The following is a 16,172-nucleotide window of genomic DNA, read 5'->3' on the forward strand; positions in this document are numbered from 1 at the left end:
CTCAGTGATCCTCAGGGGTTCACTTCTAGAATTTGGGTGCAGAAAGAATTACAGAAGCTCCGACCTGACCCCGATGCTTCAGTGTGTTCAACTCAATCAGGCCCAAATAGTGAGATGTGCAACAAGCCTCCCTGGCTTCCCGCAGGAGCACACTTTCTAACTAAAGAGCTTGGGGGGCAATGGCTAATGCCAGTTTCGAACCTTGGTTGAAGTGACTCAGGGTCTGAGGCGGGCAATTACTGACCATCATAAGCTATACAGCTCGCTAAGAAATGGCTACTTACCAGCAGAGTACAAAACCAAGATATTGCTTCACATCACACAAGTTCTGAGTCAAAAAAGGCTTCAGAGGTAAGATATGTACATCAAATATATTAAAATGCAATAAACAAATGTACTTTGTACAAAAAATTATTTCCTATGTCTACACAGATGAAAAGATTCCTCCAGAGCCACGTACACTTGTTTTGTCAGTAGGAAATTTGCTGTGCAAATGGTTGAGCGGTTCTTTCCTCCCAAAATGAGGTATCGTTTATTTATTGGAATGTTCTTTTTTGGGAGTTCAGTGCTTCACTTTCCCTTTGGTAGTCTTGTCCATGAGGTGTCATCGCATCTTCTTGTGGTTGATTGAGTTCTCCTGAGGCCGCTTTTGAGTTTGTCCTGGAGGTTTCATTGGTAGAATCAATAACACCAGGAGACTTAGGATGTGAAAATGAAAGTACATCGAGCTGCAACAACAATGAAAAAATAAAAATCTCACTGTTAAAAGAGTTAAGGTGAAATCATGTATACAACGGTTCTGCAGAAGCTAAAACATGTCACAAAAGCAGGGATAGTGTTCAGTATATTAGGGAAGCAAAGCATAAACCGCATAAAGGTCGTTTGACATGGAAATTGTCTGCTAAAGAAAAGAAAACATCCAATGCAGTTTAGTTCTGAACTAACAAACGAGGTGCAAAGTTAGCCAAATACTTATGGGAGCAACAAATGTTGCCAATTTTACAATGTACATTTTTTTACAGTTTTATATGGCGAGAACATGACTCGAAGGTATTGGACCGCTTTACATGAGCAACAGTCACATATTACACCAGGACACATTCATTTTTGGTATGCATGGGGCGATTAAACGATTTGTCCAGAATCACAGGATGTTATCCGATGCCGATACTCGAATCTGATTCCCCAGTTTGAAAGTCAGCTGCTCTGGCCTGACCTGGAAGCTCTTCAAAAATTGCTCCCTAGATTAAAGTAAGTTTCACTGGACGGCAGTTGACAGTCTAACACATGGGTACTCAATAACATTTTCAATGGGGCCACAAAGTGTGGTCTATGGTGAGACCGAGGGCCGCACTGATGTCAGCGGTGGGTGTAAAGTGGGTGTAGGGAAAGCAAAGCATGTATATCTAGTGGCTGTCTTTACAAATTAAGGTGTTCCTAAGTTAAGGGCCTTGTTTTTTTTTTTTATTCTTTTTTATTTAGATTAATGAGAACATACGCGGCCAACGAGTTGCATGTTTGAGTCTGTCACAACACCAATAATACAGTGACAATACAGTACATTCATTACATATACAGCTGTAGAGAAACAGTGTTCAATCTATATCTTCCGAGCCAGACTGCTGGGCCTGCGGAGGCTCGCAGATGTTACCTCTGAAGTCATTCCAGCATGACCACACCTCTCCCCATTTCCGAGGGCACCCTCTTGCTGCGTACACAGTCTTTTCTTGCAGCATGCACCAGTCCATGTCATTTTGCCAGTCTACCAGCTTCGGTGGGGTAGGGGCGCCCCACAATCTAGCGATGTGTTAAGGGCCTTGTTACTTCAGTTCCCTAACTGCAATTAACTTTAAGTAAGTGTTTGCTGTATATTGAACTTTTTTTTTCATGTTAGTGCTGAGTCGACAGCACATTGCTGCTGCTGCCTGGGGGGGGGGGCGCACGTAAAGGTCAGGAGGGCCGAATGTGGCCCCAGGGTCATACTTTGTGTATCACTGGTCTAACGCATACCCTATGAATGGGTTACAGTGTACGTTGATACAAGTTCACGTGTTTGTGAATGCCTACGGAATGAGATATTCATGAAAGTCCACTAGGGGGCATCAAAGCCTGCGTGCCCATAGGAGCAGTGACAACACTGCATATGAGCAGAGTCTGGCGCAACAGCATCTACAAATGGAAGGGGGATGGGTGCACACTGCTTCACCTCCCAGCACTGTTCGCCGCTTTGCATCCTGGTAAATGCAGTTCAATTTATATGCTTACTTGAAGTTTTGCAGAGTGTTTCACCAAAGTTGGTGCAAGTTAGTGCTGTTAATCTCTAGACACATGTGTTTCAGGATTTTATCCTTCATCAGTAGAGATAAAACGAAATTCAACTGGGGTTTGCTGAGAAAGCTGCCACATTCCTCTCAGGTCTCTGTACCTCTCCCTGGCGCACAGGTGCATCTCCAAGAGCTCGTCAGCTCAGAGGCTCAAGGGAGTCTTTTCAAACAGAAGGGGGTTGGTAGCACACTGCTTCACCTCCAAGCACAGTTCGCCCCTTTGCATCCTGGTAAATGCAGTTCAATTTACATGCTTACTTGAAGTTTTGCAGTGTTTCACCAAAGTTGGTGCAGGTTAGTGCCGTTAATCTCTAGTCACATGTGTTTCTGGATTTTATCCTTCATCAGTAGAGATAAAACTAAATTCATCTGGGACTGGGAGGCAGTGTGCTCCTAAACCCCATTCTGTTTAAAAGGCTCCCTTTAGCCAGCAAGCTAATGAGCTTTGGAGATGCACCTGTGTGCCTGTGAGTGGTACTGTGACCCGAGATGAACTTGGCAGCACTTACAGCAGCCCCAGATGATTTTTCTTTGCTCTCTAAAACTGCTGCTCTCTACTGATGGAAGGGCCCAACCCAGAAACACATGTCTAGAGATATACAGCAATGTCTGCACCAACTTTGGTGAAAAACTCCAGCTATTTTTGAAGTAAGTTTGAACTGTGTACTGCATTTAACAGGATGCAAAGGGGCGAACTGTGCTGGGATGGTGAGGAGGTGTGCTCCCAATCCCCATTCTGTTTAAAAGGCTCCCTTGAGCCAGCAAGCTGACGAGCTTTGGAGATGCACCTGTGTGCCTGTGAGTGGTACTGTGACCTGATAGGAACTTGGCAGCATTTCCAGCAACCCCAAATGATTGTTCTTTGCTCTCTAAAACTTCTGCTCTCTACTGATGAAGGGCTCAACCCAGAAACACGTGTCTAGAGATATACAGCAATGTCTGCACCAACTTTGGTGAAAAGCTCCAACTATTTTTGAAGTAAGTTTGAACTGTGCACTGCATTTACCAGGATGCAAAGGGGCGAACTGTGCTGGGACTGTGAGGCAGTGTGCTCCCAACCCCCATTCAGCATCTACAAATGACTAGTGGTGTTCCTGCAGGTCACGAGCCCGAAAGCCCAATTATTAATGACCTATTACCTTCAATTAATGATCAATGACAGCCGGTTTTGGCCAATTTTGTTACGGGGGCCTTTATTGCCGACCCCCGGTAACAAAAAAGGCCCCCCAGGGGCCCAAAACTGGCCCCCACCCTAGCAGACTACCGGGGAAACGCCCGGTGCCCGCTATGGCCAGTCCGGCCCTGGAGGCTGCTGTAAAAACTGATGTTCTCAGCTTAAAGACAGGCATGCGTCACTGTTGTTGCATTTCCGGTTACAGCAAATTACTAAGGAACTCCCCCAAAGGGCAGGATACCTACATATGTAATGCCTGGGAGATTCATCTTCTCCAGCTTTGACTGTCCACCATTAGCTATGTATTGATGATCATTGCTACTATTTTGCTACTTCTGTTTTGTACAAGGTAGATAAATGGAGAAAACTAGAAAATTCACTTGGTGCGTGTCATAACCCAGGGTGCCTGGCTAAATGGTAGACCCCCACAAATACCTGCCAGGGACTCTGGCGGGACAGGCTCTATATCCCCTTACGGGTATTATTCCCTCTGATACAGACTGATGGAAGGGTCATGGGGCACGTTTCTATTTCCTATGCTCTGGGTGGGCTCCAGGGGCCAAAAGGGAGCTACCATATGTCATCAGAATACTGCCATGAATCACAAGAGAAAGGCTTAAATAAAAGATGCTCCTGAACGAGCTACAATTTAATCTGTCAGTATAAGCTTCTGGGCAGGTCATGCCTGCCTTTCGACTGATGGCCTTCAATGCCCCAGTAAGTATCATTTCTCATGGCAGGGCCGTTTTGGTTGAAACCCATGTTTGCGACATGGGACAGAGCTAAAGAGGAAGACCTGCGAGGCAGTACGTGGAAGATGAATGGTCAGTTCCTATTATTGGGAATCATTGACCTTAGTTAATGATCATTTCCAGAGACGGGACACCACTTCCTAGTCCAAGTATATGTGCATATCTCACATAGCCCGATAAAACATCAGGGAGGGCCAGGACGTGCCTAGCATTTCTACGGTGGACAAAACCAACTCGGAGTTGTACAAAGTATAATCATGGAAGGATTATGACAGCTCACGAAGGTACTTAACTGTTTCTCCTTCTTCACAGTTTGCATCACTAAATGGTGTCACACAAAGGAGAAGCAAGATCAAAATCAACACATACAAGCTGTTCATGCATACACCAAGTGGAATCCATAATCCCCTTGAACAACAAAAGTGCCTGAGTTATTTCCTCTAGTTCTATAGTAAGAAGTATGGTTATTCTTACTCACACCAGTCATAAGCAGGCTAAAATAAATTACACTACAAATGCACCACAATGGATACGACTGTCAATGTCCCCCTATATAACAGCTTACCTTATTCCCTGAGCCATCTCTATAGCCCTGTCCCAGATGACAACAACTTTTGATAGCATTGTTTGCATTCATCAAGTGACTCCATCCACAAACAAGCAAAGGGTTTTTCTACTCTAAGTTCCATGGCATGACTTACACAGTTGTGTTCTATGGTAACCCACAATCCTATGGACACACACACACACACCCACACCCATGCACCAACACACACGCACACACACATCGCCAAAATAGGGGCAGCCCATATACTTTGCACATCCATGCTAGCCACATTCATGTCACATTTGGCGGGGTATGATGGATCCCAGCTGTGGGCGACTGCTCAGATTAACCAGTGATGTGAGGTTGGCAGCCTCTCCAGCAGATATCCAAGTAGAAAGGCCTAACCATTTTATAGGCAGTAGAACACTGTTGAGGAAGTCCAGGAATTTCCTCAGAAACAAAACGTGAGGCCTGCTAGTAATGTTGAAATGAGCGGTTTGCCTCCCAGTGTGGCATCGGGCACATTAACACACACTAGTGCAGAGGTCTTCAAACTTTTTGATGCTGAGACCCCATTGTAAAACCTTTTTAGGCGTAAGGACACCCTTCCGACAAAAGTTTCTAGAAACTGGTATTCCTCATCATCAACTTTTGACAACCATAAGTGCGCATGTTAGACCTCATCACATCCATCCATCCATCATTCATCCACCCACACTTTCACACATCCATCCATCCTTGATCCATCCACCCTTTCATCCATACATCCATCCTTGATCCATCCACCCTTTCATCCTTCCATCCATACATCCATCCTTCATCCATCCACCCCTTCATCCATCCATACACCCATCATTCATCTCCCCACCCTTTCACACATCCATCCATGCATCATTCATCCATGCAACCTTTTATCCATCTATACATCCATCCTTTATCCATCCACCCATCCTTTCATCCGTCCATCCATCAACCCTTTCATCCTTCCTTCCATCCATACATCTATCCTTCACCCATCCACCCTTTCATCCATACATCCATCCTTCATCCATCCACCCTTTCATCCATCCATTCACCCATCATTCATCCACCCATCTTTTCACACATCCATCCATCATTCATCCATGCAACCTTTTATCCATCCATACATCCATCCTTCATCCATCTACCCTTTCATCCTTCCATCCATCCTCCATTTATCCACCCTTTCATCCATGCATCCACCATTCATCCACCCACCTTTTCACACATCCATCCATCCTTCATCCTTACATCCATCCATCCATCCTTCATCAGTCCACCCTTTCATCCATCCATCCACCCATCATTAATCCACCCACCTTTTCTGTGCCTCTCTCATGTGGGAGGGAGGGGGGGTATTTCTCTGCGTCTTCTTCCTTCTTCTTTCCAGCTCATGGGAGAGCATCTCTGTGCCTCCCTGCTGGGGGCGAGGGGGCGGGGGTGAAGGGGGCAGATAGGCTGTAACAACATCTCACCATGAAGAACAGACTCCCAGGCACATTTCTCCCACACAGGCACCCGGTATGAGGGCTCCTGGGACTTGAACCAATGATTTATGGGATGTGTCACGGGACCCACAGCTCCAGGCGCGCAACGTCCATTGAACTCAAAGGGCTACACTACAGCCTCCTCCCCCAGCCCGCCCCCCCCAGCTGTTGTATGTGAGCCCGGCTGAAACAGCTTCAGGGACACACACACAGCCACACCCGAGTGCTTCACAGGTCTTTAAAAGACCTTTTACTTGTTAATGAGGCTTTGATGTTTTTCACCCCTCATTGGGAATTAGGCCTCCGCCGTGAGCACCCTCAATCAGCCCACAGCCAGGAACTGCATGCTCTGGCAGAATCTGCGACCCCTTTCCAAGGACTCCACGACCCCCTTGGGGGTCGCGCCCCACAGATTGAAGACCTCTGCACTAGTGGGTTTGAACCATATAAAGTGGATCCCTCACCTTTGGTTGATACTAGTCCATCGGGCTGATAACTGTTTAGGTCTCGTCTGAAACAGTGCATGCGCTGTCGCTTGCAAGATCTTTTGTAACTTAAACTTAAAGGGGACTTAAAGCCCGCCCATTACTAAACATTGTTTGGCTTCATTGTCACTCTCATTTCCTTGGTTCTTATTGTTTAGAGCGTGCCAGTTTCACTTTCTCTCTTTGTGAGTGTCTTCGGTGGAGCATGGACCAAGTACTGATTAATGTCTATATTAGTCTCCTCCCAGTTCTCGGAATGAGACAGTTTAACACTGTAGCCACTGACTTATTTCATGTTTAAAAGGTCCAGGGTTATGCAGCAGCGATTTCCTTATTTGATGTTTTAAAGTATTTTCTTACTTTTTAACATGTAAGTTTACCTTTTTATTAAAGCAGTTCATGCAACTGCATGTTTTTCTATGCCAGATTATGAGGCAATTTGACACTGTAGCCACAGGCTTATTTAATGTTTAAAAGCTGCAAGCAATACTGCAGAAACATACTTATTTAATGTTTACAAGCACTTTATTCATTTCCAAATGTATTTACCACAACATGGCTTTTAAATCCACTAGGCGACACTGCAACCATAGAACTATTTAATGTATGTTTAAAAGCATTCCTTTCTTTTCAACATGCAATTTTACCTTTTTATTAAAGCAGTTCATGTGACTGCATGTTTTTCGCTGCTGTGTTGCTTCTTCACGCTAACACTATAGCTAAGGAAAGAAGTTTGTGCCACTACATGTTTTTGTTTTCCGTGCCTTTAAGCCATACAAATACTCTAGTCATGGACTTATTTATTGTATAAATGCAACAGGGTGATACTGCAGCAATGGACTTGTTTATTATTTAAATACACTTTAATCATTTTCCAAATGCAATCTTTACTACAGCATTGCTTTGAGACCTTTCAGGTCACTGAACGATCTAAAACTAATCTAACTTTTTGTTAAAGCAATTCATGCAACTGCGTGTTTCTCTCCACTATACCTATACTCCACGCTAACACTGTTATGTTATATTATGTTATGTTATGCTAAGTTATGTGTATTTGTAGAGCGCACTATCACCTGCAAGGGTATCCTGGTGCTGAGCAAGTGTGTGTTCTTAGCCCTGCCTATGGTAGGTTGTTTAATTGAAAGCCAGGTCTTCAGCTTCTTGCAGAATTCAAGAAGAGAGGAGGCTCTGATGTGGAGTAGGAGCTCATTCCACACTTTAGAAGCAATGTAAGAGAACGTCTGTCCTCCTGATCCGGTTCTGTATATGCGTGGGAAGTGTGCAAGGTGGAGTCCAGTACAGCGGAGGTGGAAAGAAGCAACTGTTCAGGTGGGTGGGGCCTGAGTAGTGCAGTGTCTTGAATGTGTGTGTGAGGAGATTGAATTGAGACTGTTTGTGTATCAGGAGACAGTGTAATTCTTGGAGGTGTGTTGTCGGGAAAAATCACTTACAACGCATTTATTACAACGCACTACCATTACAACGCAACCATTACAACGCAAACCATTACAACGCATTGCGCTGGGGGGCGCTCTAGGATAGGGAATATATTTAATTTACTATCCAACACCTTCCCTACTATCCACGGGGACTGGAGTTGGAATAGTAAATTAAATAAATCACTATCCAGCGCTTAAAAGCACTATGCGTTGTAGTGGTATGCGATGTAAAAACCGTGTTGTAACAGCAGGCGTTGTAATAGCCTGCGTTGTAATGACACCAATCCGTGTTGTCAGATGTGGGTTGTGTGTGAGGTTAAGAAGGAGTCTGGCTGTAGAGTTTTGAAAGGTTTGTAGCCTTCTAAATGAATTGTTTGGTGATCCCAGCGTAGAGGGTGTTCCCATAGTCCAGCTTGCTGGTGATTAGGGAATGAATTACAGTTTTTCTAGTGTTTCCTGGAAGCCATTTGAAGATCTTCCTCAGCATCTTCAAGTTCTGAAAGCAGGATGCACTGATGGCGTTGACTTGTGAAGTCATGTCCTGTCTGCTGTTGGTGATTATTCCAAGATTCTGGTGTAGGATTTGGGTGAGCCACCAGTGGAGTCCCATGGTGAGGTGTTCTTGCTGAAGATCACTACTTCTGTCTTGTCGGTGTTGAGCTTCGGACAGTTGGCTTTCATCCAGTTAGCGACTTCAGACATGCAGGCATTGAACTTGTTTCGTTGTGTTGGGGGTCTTGTCTGAGAGGGAGATTATGAGTTGTGTGTCATCCACATATGAGAGGCTATTGATGTTGTGTGCAGATGACATTGGCCAGGAGGACCATCTATGCACTGAAGAGGATAGAGTTGACCGATTAGTCTTGAGGCACACCACAGATGAGTTTGTCGACTTCAGAGGAGTAAGGTGCCAGGCTGGCAACTTGTGTTCTATCTGTTAAGGCACAGATCCAGAGGAGAGTGGTTCCCTGGATGCCAATCTCATGCAGGCTCCTGATAAGGATGGGGTGTGATATAATTTTAAATGCTACAGAGAGGCCCAGGAGAATGAGGGCTGCTGTGTCTCCTCTGTCAAGGATCATGCGGATGTTGCATGTGACAGCGATTAGTGCTGTTTCTGTACCTAGGGATGGGCCTGAATCCTGACTGCGTGGCATCAACGAGCTGGTGGTTGCTGAGGTGGTAATTAAGGCATCAGTTGATTTGTTTTTCAAAGACTTTTGCTGAATATGGTAGGAGGGAGATGGGAATGTAGTTGGAAAGCATTGCTTGGTAAGCGTATGGATTTTTCAGTAGGGGGATGGTAATGGCATGATTCCTGGTGCTTGGGAGTGTGGCTGAGTCAATGGAGACAATGAGGATGGGTGTTAGTGCTTTGTAAATGTGTAGGTGCCCTTTGGTTAAGGTGTGGGGGGCAAGGGTCAGATGGAGCCCCCGAATGAATGGTCCTCAAGGTAGCAGCGATTTCAACGGTGATGATGGCAGGTCACAATGTCAGGGTTTGTTCATCAGCAGTGATGGAAAATTGAGTTGCGACAATGACGGGGCCTGGTTGAGGATCAAGGTTGCTATATTTGGAGGTGATTTTTTTATAGAAGAATTCTGAGAGTTCATTGCAATGGTTTTTTAAGGGGGTGATGTTGCTTGAGGCGGCGGATGGTGTGGTGATATCTTTAATGATGGTGAAGATTTCCTTGCTGCTGTTAGTGCTGGTGTCAATGTGATCTGCAAGAGCTTTGGGCTTGGGGTTCTGTATCTACTGGTGATAGCGCAGATTTGAAGAAATCTTTATCTGCTGTGTATCAACTTGTTGCCCATTCGCACTCCAGTTGCCTGCAGTTGCTTTTCGCCATCCTGAGTTCCTCTGTGTACCAGCTAGCCTGTGGTCATGCTCTTGCAGTTCATTTGTGCTTGAGGGGAGCCAAGGTATCAGCGCATACACTGATCCAGATGCTTAGGTTTTTTATGGCTTTCAGCAAGTCACTGGTGTGCTTGGGCCGGTGCTCAGAGAGGGCGGACCCCAGTCCTCTTCCGAGGTGTGTTTCCAGCTGAAATGGGCCCTTCTAGTGGTGGTAGGTCTGTGATGGATTTAGATGGGTATGGTGAAACTGACAAGAGTGTCATCTGTCCAGGTTATAGTTGCTGGCTGATCAACTGTGATGTTTCTGATTGAGGAAAAAATTAGGTCCATTAAGAGTCCGGTGGTGTGGGTGGGTTTGGTAATGTGCTGGGTGAGGTCAAGGTTTCTGAGGTCTTTCTAGAAGGGAAGTAGAATTTGGGTTGGTGAGGTCTTCTAGGTGAAAGTTAAGGTCTTCGAGCAGTATGAAGGTGCTGGCGAAGATGATGAGGGTTGCGACAAAGACTGCAATGTTGCTGGTGAATTGGTATGGGGACATAATGGTCTGGATACAAGGGTTCTGCCCGCAGTGAAGATGGCTGTGATGCGTATCTTGAATGTGAGGTCTTCCCTGAAGCTGGTGAGGATGTCTGTGTAGGAGGTGAAGTTCATAGTATATTTAAACATGATAGGGACTTCACCTCTGGAATTGTGCTGATGGCAGTAGTGGCCCGAGGTGGGATTGCTGCTGGGCGCTGATGTGGGGCGGGGGAGGGGCAGGGAGGGGGGTACTAAACTACGGATTACTGCCAATTAGAGGTAAGTAAACATATAAATAAATTAAAAGAATTTCGATGCAGTGTGCGCAATGGAATCTGTTTTACTTATTTATATGTTTACTTACCTCTATTCGGCGGTAATCCGTAGTTTACTACCCCCCTCCCTGGCCCTCCCTGCCCCACATCAGCGCCCAGCAGCACTCTCAACATGGGCTGCTACTGGCTGATGGTCTTGCCTAATGATCTTGCAGCTGGCAGGGATGATTGTAGTGATGTCTGGTGCCGAGATTGGGTTTAGCCATGTTTCCATGAGAAAGAGCAGGTCCAGAGCATGGTCTTGTGGTAGGTCCCATATCTTTGTGGCATGTTTGGTGAGCAAACAGGTGTTGAGGAACATGCATGCAAGTGTGGTGTTTGGGTGGTTTTAGGTCTGTGCGAGCTTGAGCAGGTGGCTGGTTTGTTTTGAGTGTGAGCAAGTAGGGTGCTGGGAGCTGTTGGTGCACGAATGGTGGGTGTATAGTGTGAGAGAGAACTTGCAGTAGATGCATGTGAGTGCTCCTGTTGTATGGTGGGGTGTGGCGAGAGTGCAGTGAGCAGTGGCTGGGGCTAAGAGCATGGAGATGTTGCAGCAGGGTATCAGTAGGTAGGGGGAGAACCAGAGTTCCTGGTGCTGGGTGCGGTCCAGCTGTGGACGGGTACAGCCTTTGGCGCTAGGCACAACAGCAGCGCGCATCTGTCCTACAGCCATTCCTAACAAGGATCCTGGGAGGAAGGCTGAGCGCAGGGTACCATGGGCAGGAAGCCACTGATGTCACTTCCTGTGCAGAAGAATGATCGTAAATCCATTGATATCACTTCCTGTGCAGATGGGTAATGGGAAATGAAGTCCTCTTTTTTGACTTCTTCTTTTAAAGATGGTTGTGGCAGGAAACCAGTGATGCCACTTCACCTGCAGATGGATGATGGAAAATCCAGTGATGTCACTTCCTGTACAAATGGATCATGGGAAATCTAGTAATTTCACTTCCTGTGAGGATGGAGAATGGGAAATACCACGGATACCAGTTTGTGCTACCATTCCATGTAATAACAAACCATACCATACTACACAATGACAGGCTATATCATACCATACCATGCTGCACAATAAGAGGCCTTACCATGGGGGAGGAGCCAAGATGGCGATCGCAGCGGCTGCTTAGGCTCCCGGTGCCCTCTCCCAGCACGCAGACATCCTGATACCCATCCTGAGCGGACGCCGCAGATTCGTGGAGATGAAGTGCAGGGGACACCAGCGATATGCTCCGGTGATCCCGACCTGCGTTAGAAATGCAGAACTCTCCTCTCGACCTCTCCGGCCTTTGGAGGACTGAGTCCGGGGTCCCGAGTGCGCTGCGAGGCCGGCCACCAGCGGGACCATCCCGGCCGTGAGCGGGTGGCAGGAGTAATCGGCCTTAATTGAGACTCCCCACGGTCGCCTCATAGGGCATTCGTCCAGCCCGCATCGAGAGATGACATTGTGAGCCGCGCTGCGCCGCGGCTTTGGGGACAGCTGTGATCGCCCTGCCCTTCTTTGTTGTCGAGTGCGGCCATTGTTTCGATTCCCTACCGGGACTTGTGGACAGCCTACATTGAGATACGGGACCCTGTTATCTACAGCGGGGGCTCCGACCTGCACCGCCAGTTGTGTAGCCCACTGTCCCTGGCACTGACTGTACCGGGCCATATCGGGCCGTTCCACGTTATTATTTCATTGACCCATACCGGATCATCACGGGGCTGAACAGCGCCAGGTTAGCTATGCCGGGGGAAGGTGCCCTACATCAGGTACCCCCGCCTGGGAGGGAGAGTGTTGTGGATTGTGGGGTTGCCCCGCACGCATCTGGAAAGGAGCCCGACTTGAACGATCTCATGGCGGCACTGGGTTCCCTTCGCGTGGCTCTCATTGGCGGCGCCTGGGCTTTGGAGAAGAGGGTGGACGCCATTTCCTCCTCCTTGGGACAAAGAGAATTGCGCTGCCTGCAGTTGCATGATGCTGGCGTTGCACCTTCCCCAGCGAGGAGTGTCCCGTCTTCTCCCGAGATACCGACTGACCCGAGGTGTTGTGCGGACGACTCTACTTGGCCGTGTCCTGCTCCCTGGACGAACGACTACCACCGGACAGCTCCTCAGAAACCCCGGCCGTTGCGATTGCCACGAACCGTAGCAGTGCTTCTTTCCTCAATACTTTGTAGCCCACACTTTGGCAGCAGGAGCTGTGAAGTGACACCAACGATATGGCTCGAGCCTAGCAGGACAGTGACGGTTGGTTCTCGATTGTTTGAAACTAAATGGGGGTTGGAGCGACTTCGTTTTGCCGTAAGACCGGGCTTTAATGTATGTTATCAAATACTGCTTGCTCAGCTTACGCACAAGGAGGGGACGGATAGACGGGGACAGGGTTGAAAACTGTTTGCTGAACCAGGACTGATATCTGATGGCTGGCTGGCAAAACTGTGTTTGTTACGGGGCTCACGCTGGTGACCAGGACTCCTACAATTTGTCTGTATACTACTCTGTGTATATCTTCCACGAATTGGCTCTGCTTTTTGTACAATCATGGCGTGCGTGGGGGGTGGAGGGGGGACCGGGGGACACACAGAATGGCCCTCCTCCGCATTCTTTCCTTGCTGGCCTTCGGGCTGGGCGGGGGGGATTTTTGGGGCGACAGGCACGCTGCTAGGGTTTAGGCTGTAGCCATCTGCAGGGGTGCAGGGTGGGGGGTTCTTGTCCGGGGGTGTTTTCATTTCTATGGCCTTTTTGTTCCTTCCTCTCTCTTTCTCTCTCTTGAGTAACACTTTGGGATACTTCAGCCTAAAGGGTTTCTTCTCCCTTTCCTGTAACTATATTTTGGGTATTCTTTATGGGGCGACAGGCACACTGCTAGGGGGGGTAAGCCATAGTCTCTGCAGGGGTGCAGGGTGGGGGGTAGGGGGAGGGGTCCTTCCTTTTTTTTTTTTCTTGTCCCCTTTTTTAGTTTCTATGGGTCCTTTTTTTCCTTCACTCCCTTATCCTTCTTCGTCCTCTTATTCCTTCCCTTTCTCTTGGGTCATTATGGAGGTTAAGTATTACGCCTCTTGTCGTATCTGTGTTTTGGTATATTGGTATTTTCTTAAGGTGGTCTTGCGTTCATGGGGTGGGCGATGACTGGTGCAAACTGTGATTGCTTATTCCTTCATTCCGATATGTGTACTGTAGCACCGACAAGTCGACAACGGTTACTAGCTCTGCTGACATCCTGATGTGTGCATTGCCCACCCTATGCCCTTAGCTTGATTGTATGCCATATGATCCTTCTCATTATATAATTTAAAATGAACCTTCACTGATCCTTTACCTCGGTGGGCGCTTCTAGCTGAAGTGCTTTTTGTATAGTATGCAATATGATGTGAGGTGGAATACTGAGGTAATTCTTGATGGCCGTAATTGCTACAAACAGATTTCGAGGCCGGCCAGGTTGGTTGTAGGCCTGTAATTGTATTTACATGCTGCATAACAAAGGTTTAAAAAAAAAAAAAAAGAGGCCTTACCATACCATATCATTCCATGCCATAACATACTATGAAATGGAGGTCCCTGCTCTACCATACCACACCACATCATACCATAAAGAGCAATGACGGGCCATAAAATTCCTTTCTATACGATAACAGCCCTTACCATATTTTACAACAACAGGTCATACCATACCATTCTATACAATACCAGGCTATACCATACTATACAATAACAAGTCATACAATATAATGCCATACTATTAAAATGACAAGCCATACCGTACTATACAATAACGCCGTTCCACGCATTCAAAGAACCACCATGGGAGGAAGATCCTTCTCCTACCTGGCAGCCAAGACTTGGAACTCCCTCCCCATCCACCTCCGTCTTACCCAAGACCACCTCGCCTTCAGGAAGCAACTCAAGACCTGGCTGTTCGAGCAGTAGCGGACCCCTCTACCCAAGCGCCTTGAGACCCTCCGGGTGAGTAGCGCGCTATGCAAATTTCTTGATTGATTGATTGATTGATAACAAGCCAAACCATACCATACTATATAATAACAGGACATACCATAGCACACCATACCATGCTATACAATGAGATGCTAGACCATACCCTTCAATACTATATAATGGCAGGCCATACCCTGCCATACTGTAAAACATATCTAAAAAACATTAATAAAGCCACTAGCTCTCGCATAGGCAACACCTATAGGATAGGAAGCGAGGAGACGAGGAGAAGTTGACATTGATGGTACAGACACTGCGTATGCTGCAGGAGAGTGCAGGGAAGAAGTAGCAAGTAGCCAATGAACTGCTGAGAGGCACAATCCGCTGAGAGTGTGGCAGTAAGTAGAGGCAGAGGCATGACACAGGTTTGGCGTGAGGTGCAGGCAAGCTTGGCAGAAGTGACCATTGCTGGCCTGGGGCCACGGACAGTACCTTAGTACTGCTAGTGGAAACTCCTGGCAGAACAACAAATGAGAAGTGCATTAGGCATTGACAGGCAGCAACTCCAGGGCACAAAAGCGGCCAGCCGAGTGGCTGGTGCGGTTTACGCCCGGGTTCTCCCTGTCGGGTATGTCCAGGTTGCACTTGTTGTGTTTGCTGCTCTGTTTACTTCTGCCTCACCGCTGATCATCTGCAAGCCAGTCGCAAGTCACTTGCTGACCACCAGCTGTTCCACGCCCTGTCTAACTCTCTTGCCTGCCCTGCCTGCCTGGTTTTCCTCGCTTGTCCTGTTAGCACCATTTGTCTATGGTGTGTCATCCCACCCTTTGGCCAGCTGCAGCACTGGAATACTGCTGGTGTGCCTTTAAACCAGATTTGCTTTCCATTCTTTTTAATCACCTCCAAACCAGCTAATTCAGCACAATCTTAAAGCTGCTCTTATATTTGTGCTGAAAAGCCAGCTGAGTAGTCAGCTGTTACACCGACACTACAGTAACATTTCCGTGCTTACGCAAATCTGGAAATTAGCGCACAGAAGTTTTGACATGTAGTGCAAGTGCACAATGCTTAACAAAAAAGCAACACAAACAACCATAAATAAGATGCAGACACGGAGTGTAAGAAATAAGGATACAAGGAATAAACAATCTACATCGCTCCTACCTGGAGGATTGGCCTTACAAGGGCAAGTGACAAGTAAGGAATTCCCTAATTCAATTAAACTGTATTTTCCTCAAACCAACAACCTACTTTTGGACAATGCTATTCCGGTTATAGTCAATGCCTTTAATCAAAGGGTCCATATCCTAACCACGGGCACCCTGAGCGGAGCTGGT

At 47.0% G+C, this 16,172-nt stretch overlaps 1 protein-coding gene across 2 annotated transcripts in view; it reads right to left on the reverse strand.

The window, feature by feature from the left end:
• Positions 1 to 354: 354 nt before the first annotated feature.
• Positions 355 to 16,172, reverse strand: part of MBOAT1 (membrane bound glycerophospholipid O-acyltransferase 1) — a 491,383-nt gene continuing 475,565 nt past the window's right edge. For both annotated transcript variants that reach the window (XM_086965142.1, XM_086965143.1), the window contains one exon: positions 355 to 728. In XM_086965142.1, the coding sequence (XP_086821268.1) occupies positions 605 to 728 (124 nt within the window). In that variant the 3' untranslated portion in view covers positions 355 to 604. The remainder of the gene's footprint in view (positions 729 to 16,172) is intronic.

The sequence above is a fragment of the Lissotriton vulgaris genome, chromosome 4_1 (genome assembly GCF_964263255.1).
Source record: "Lissotriton vulgaris chromosome 4_1, aLisVul1.2, whole genome shotgun sequence".
Lineage (NCBI taxonomy): Eukaryota > Metazoa > Chordata > Amphibia > Caudata > Salamandridae > Lissotriton > Lissotriton vulgaris.